The sequence below is a fragment of the Euprymna scolopes genome, chromosome 9 (assembly GCF_053919585.1).
Source record: "Euprymna scolopes isolate OS-2025 chromosome 9, ASM5391958v1, whole genome shotgun sequence".
In the NCBI taxonomy this organism is placed as follows: domain Eukaryota; kingdom Metazoa; phylum Mollusca; class Cephalopoda; order Sepiida; family Sepiolidae; genus Euprymna; species Euprymna scolopes.
Window position 1 is genome coordinate 47,820,084 of NC_136490.1, and position 5,529 is coordinate 47,825,612.

The 5,529-nt window shown below is 35.8% G+C and overlaps 1 protein-coding gene across 4 annotated transcripts in view; it reads left to right on the top strand.

Moving 5' to 3' along the window:
- Positions 1-3,855, top strand: part of LOC145284535 (QRFP-like peptide receptor) — an 829,491-nt gene extending 825,636 nt beyond the window's left edge. For all 4 annotated transcript variants that reach the window (XM_080133433.1, XM_080133431.1, XM_080133434.1 and 1 more), the window contains one exon: positions 2,646-3,855. In XM_080133433.1, the coding sequence (XP_079989559.1) occupies positions 2,668-3,723 (1,056 nt within the window). In that variant the 5' untranslated portion in view covers positions 2,646-2,667 and the 3' untranslated portion in view covers positions 3,724-3,855. The remainder of the gene's footprint in view (positions 1-2,645) is intronic.
- Positions 3,856-5,529: the final 1,674 nt, after the last annotated feature.

Genomic DNA, 5,529 nt, shown 5'->3' on the forward strand with positions numbered 1-5,529 from the left:
TATAATGTTACCTGTCTATATTTGGCTTTTAATTGAAATATGTTAGTGTCTACGTCGATTAAAAACACTTCTAATTGAGGAGGCAAAAAGAAACCTCGCGCAATGGAAAATTGTGATTTAAATGTAACATTAGAACTTTAATGACACACAAATGCAACAGAAACACAATGAACTAGTAAGTATTTCGTAGCATAACCCTTCTACAATTAGACAAACTGCAAATTTTTGGGAATTCCTTTAATTACACTGCAGCAATACTCCGGGAAAAGAGCATCCCACGTTTCTTTACTTTTTGTCCAAAGTTCTTTCGAATTTAAAAATTTTATCATGCGTAGATGCTGATTGATATAATGTTTTACGTTTTCGATAGAATTGAGGCCTGGAGATTGTGCAGGCCAATCCAAACACGGAATATCATGGTCTTCCAGGAAGTTCTTGACATTACCAGCTGTGTGAATGGGAGCATTATACCGCATGAATATAGGATTATCATCCAAATTCCAACCAAAGTAGGGTAGAAAATGATCAGTCAACATATTAATGTACTTGATCGAATTAATTCCCTCTGACAAGCGAACTATAGGCCCTTAAGCTTTGGTACTAATAATGCCCGAAACCAAAACTGAAATCCCCCACCTGGCAGCGTTGAAACTGTGCAACTAGGATTAACTTCTTCCTCTTCCCTCTGACGGACGTACTGCCTTCCATCACTGCCTAGCTTATTGAACTTGCGTTCGACGCTAAAAACACTTTTTACCAATATGAAGAGTAATGACCTTTATTGAATATGACGAAGTCCACACGGCGCTTTCTGTTGTTTACAGAAATCTCTGGCTTTCTTCTTGCAACATCTCGAAAATTAATCTGTTCTTGACAGTAGAAAGAGGAATTGTTAACAAGACTACATGCTGGTGGATTTTACAATTTGTTTCTTAGGCTGCCGATCTTGATAACATTATCTTCCCAGCTAGAAGTAAATCTAGTACGACCATAGTTAGGGGCATCACAAATGCTGCCGGTGTTTTAGTGCTTTTGAACAGTCTTTTGTCCGTTTTCTCATCACATTTCAATCTGCGGCCGATTATTCGATTGGATAAAGAAGAAAGGCGGATATTAATGAGCTCCTTACGACCACTAAGAGAAAGTCGTGGGATATGGACTAAATGTTAAGTTGTATAACCTAAAACAACAACAATTTCGATTAGAGACGCTTCGTTGTCTGTTGGTGGATATTATATAATAACGATGATTTAAGCTGATCTTAAGCTAATTGGTGGATGCGGACTTTCTTTTTGCTTCCTCAAAGTTGTTTGTTTTAATTGAAATAAATACTAAAATATTTCAATTAAACGTCAAATATGAACAGGAAAATTCTAGAGGAATGAAAAGCGAGGTGTAGGTTGTTTAAACAGTTACATAAAATTTAGCTTAAATTTGCAGTCTTTGAAAAAATTGTAAGTGCGGACTTTCTTTTTACCGGCACTGTATATATATATATATATATATATATATATATATATATATATATATGATTTTCAGAATTTGAGAGATTATGAATAAAAAAATTTACAGCCAAACGACGTCGAAGTCCACAGGAGTCATGACAGTCAACGAACCGGAATTGCAGGACTCGAGTTTCGCCCTCCTTTTGGGTCATTATTTAGACACATACGAACTTAGGATTTGAAATCCGAGCCTCTTGCATGCAAGGCAAGCACTCTACCAACGGAGCGAACGCCCCGTACATAAGAAATTCTACTAACCAACTCAGATCGACCAAACCGCGTCGAAATCCGACTGTAAAACGGATCTACTTGGTCTCGTTCCTATCATAAGTTACTCGCAAGGTTAGCATTGCTGGATGGTATCGTCCTTTCGAGTTGAAACTCCTATTTGTGAGACATCGGCTTGTGGTTATAAGCTGGTTGGATGGCCGCATCCCTTGTGGAACAATATAGGTCCACTTCACAGTCGTATATAAAAACGTACAACAAAATACAGTACATAATATTTTACACATGTATATAATCAAATAACATTATAAATAGCACCGTAAGGCGGGGTAAATAACGTAACCAGGGGGTTGAAGAAACATCATATTCCACATCGTAACGATTTTAAACCCATATCCAGGGACGACCGTATTCCGGGGTTATATATATATATATATATATATATATATATATATATATATATATATATATAATTGACAAGAATCAAACTTGTGCTAACAAACTCCTACTTTTCATATCGCTCGAATAGATGATGTGGGATTTACAAATTTCATTTTCGATTTCTGCATGTCTTGCACGTGTGCAGATATTTATAGCGTAATATTTTCTAAAATATAATCGTGAACTATATGCGAATTCCTTCATGAGATAAGCTGTTTTTGTTTTTGTTTTGTTTTTTTGTTTTTTAAACCTCCTCATTATTCTAATTGGACGATTAGCTTTCTTATGGTCCCTTACATGTATTACATAACTAAACACTGTTCTCCAAGTTCTCCATTTTAAGTCTTAATCCTCTTTGTTTGTAACACCATATATTCTTTTTATCCCGTTTGATTTTGTTTTTGTTTTCCTTATTATTTTACATGTGCTATTAAAATCTAATCTTTCGTTTTTTTTTTTTTCTGCTTTCAGCTGCGGCTTCGGCGCTACTTCCATGACTATGCTTTCAGTTCTTGAAATCTACGAGAGTCTGCCGTCATGGCCATTCCTCATGCTCTTCATCCTCTACATCTGCGTCGCTGTAACTGGTAACCTTGCCGTCATAATCGTTGTCGCTTCCCGCAAGTACATGCGCACACCGGCCAACCTCTATATCTCTTCTCTCTCATTCGCCGACCTCATCATCGCCTTGGTTGTCATTGGTAACACTGCAAAAAGTTTCAGCAAGATATACCTCGAGTACAACATATACCGCTGCGTGTTGGTGCCTTACTTCGAGGTTGTTGCCATCTCTGCGAGCGTCTTGTCGTTGATGGCTATTACGGTTGACCGTTATCAAGCCGTATTGCACAAACGAGTTCATAAGACACCGCTGAAATTCGCCGCCAAAATTGTAAGCATGGTTTGGATGTCGGCGGTCATCTACGGTCTTCGCGTCATACCTCAGTTCTATGGCAAATTGAAACCCTCCGACGAGGTCTATAATCGGAATTCATCTTTGCCACACAATAATGGTCACCGGTCAGATTCCGATTCAAACACGAGTGGAATTCATCGGTGGTCATGTGATTTTTTCATGGAAGAAGATGATACCGACATTGTATTTCGGATCTTTGATTTTCTCATCTTGTTCGTAGTGCCGTTCATTGCTATGATCGTCATGTACGGCCGGATTATCTCGACGCTCTGGCGTAAAAAGATTCCTGTCGGCACGGGGCTTCGCCGGAAGCGACGTGTTGCTAAGATGCTACTCATCAGCGTGCTCGTGTTCATCATATGCTGGGTCCCGTTCTATGTTCAAGAGTTTGTTGGCGACGGCATGATCATCACGGGTAAGCACGTCGACCGCAACGTGCTGGCCGCTTTCCGTATTATCTTTATTCTTTTGTCCTTCTCCAACTGCTGTTTGAATCCAGTCATTTACGCCTACTTCAATTGCAACTTCCGCTACGAACTGAAATACATGATTAGGCAAAAGAACCGCGACCAGCGCATGAGGCACAAACATACGTTTCAAGTAACGCCAACCAGTAGCCGAAATGGAATTTAGGGAACTCAAGCATACGTGATGGGGTGGAAATTTGTATGTTTATCATCAAAAAATAAAATCGATATGTTATTTAATTGATTACGATAAAATGTAAAATAAATAAATTTTAAAAAAAGAGAAAAGTACAATATATATGTATATGTTTTGCTTATTTTCTGAGTATTAAATGTGTGTGAGAACAATTATCTGATGTGACCGACTGGATAAAGCTTGGATGTAAATGCATGTATTCGTTCTGTTAAATACACTTTTATATTAAATAGTACTTTTATTTTCGTGTTTAATGAACAGGTAATATTTTTCTTGCATACGAAGCACAGGTAGTTATTTTACTTACAAGGGACATACAATATCTGTTAATCATGATAGACACGTAATTCTTGTTACTCCTGAAATTCATGTAAATCTTATTACTCAGGGAGTACAGACTATTCTTCTAACCAATGAATAAACACTTATTATTTACGACGTACAGGCAATTTTTCTCGAAATAATACTCGTTAGTTACGAAATACAGTTAATTGCCCTTGTTGTATAGTCAGGCGGTACATAAACAGGGCTTATATAATATGTCTCTTTAACGTTTTAAGATACACAGTTTTTCGTCTAGTGGTTAAAATATTATTCTGTTGCTGTACGCTTGTGTGGGTGGTGCTCATAAAATAAAACAATCTGTTAACATTAAGCCGGTGTACTACAGAGGCAAAGAACATACTTCTCTCCGTTGTGTTTTATGTCTCTTCTCATTATTCAATTCTACTTCCTTTCGAAGGAAAGCAAACAACAATAGGTTATATATTTGATATAATCTTATTCTTGACTTTCAATCGGAGCTGCAAGACCTTGTAATTTTTTACATTATGCTAAAGTCGCGTTTCTTCAAAACTGCACTGAGGATATCTTTTGTGTTAACGTTTCCGACGTTTCTCGTCTGATTCCAAATTCTAAAATTAAACTGCATGTCTTTCAGAATCTTTCTTATTACGTAACATTAAGATCACCTGATGCTATCATTGAAATCATATCCATTGTTTATATTCTAACATTCTAGTTTGTCTTAACATTCTTACGTTAATATTTCCGACACATTTCTACCATATTATTTTTAATCGTAAAAATACTTTTCGTATTGATTCATATTTTCTAGACATCAAAAACGACATTAATAATATTAATTTGCAGATTACTTGACGCTACTCACAAAGTACCAGTAATTCTTGCTATTACGTAAGTAAAAATACACGTTGTTACTTAAAAAAGCAGTTCATTTCTGTTACTGACGATGTAAAAATAATTATTATTAATTAGAAATGAGAGGTTATTTTTTAACTTACGAAGAATGCAGAAAGTCTTAACTAGACGGAAAATTCCAAATTCGACCTAGTGAAAAAGATGTAAAGATGTAAACAAAAGGATTGTTATTAAGCTAATTATATAATAGTGTGTAATATATTTAGATTGCTTTTATAAGAATTTACAGAGTTTTTATGCCATCGATCGAATTTGTAGTTTTTATGCCATCGATCGAAAATACGAGATTTGCATTTACAATTAGTTCAATTTCTCATTTAGTAATTTCATTTATTGTAAGGTAAATTATACCGCATATGCCACTATCATCCTTAGCGATAGTAGATTAGTAATAAACAACCACCTCTAAAGAAACAGAAAATGTCTTAGAGTCTACATATTCTAAACAGAAATTACAACACTTGGTCTTTTATTATATAAACAAAAAATCAAAGTAAAATGTTACTTTCAAAAATATACACAGAACTATGAGTTACAACAATAAACCCTTTATAG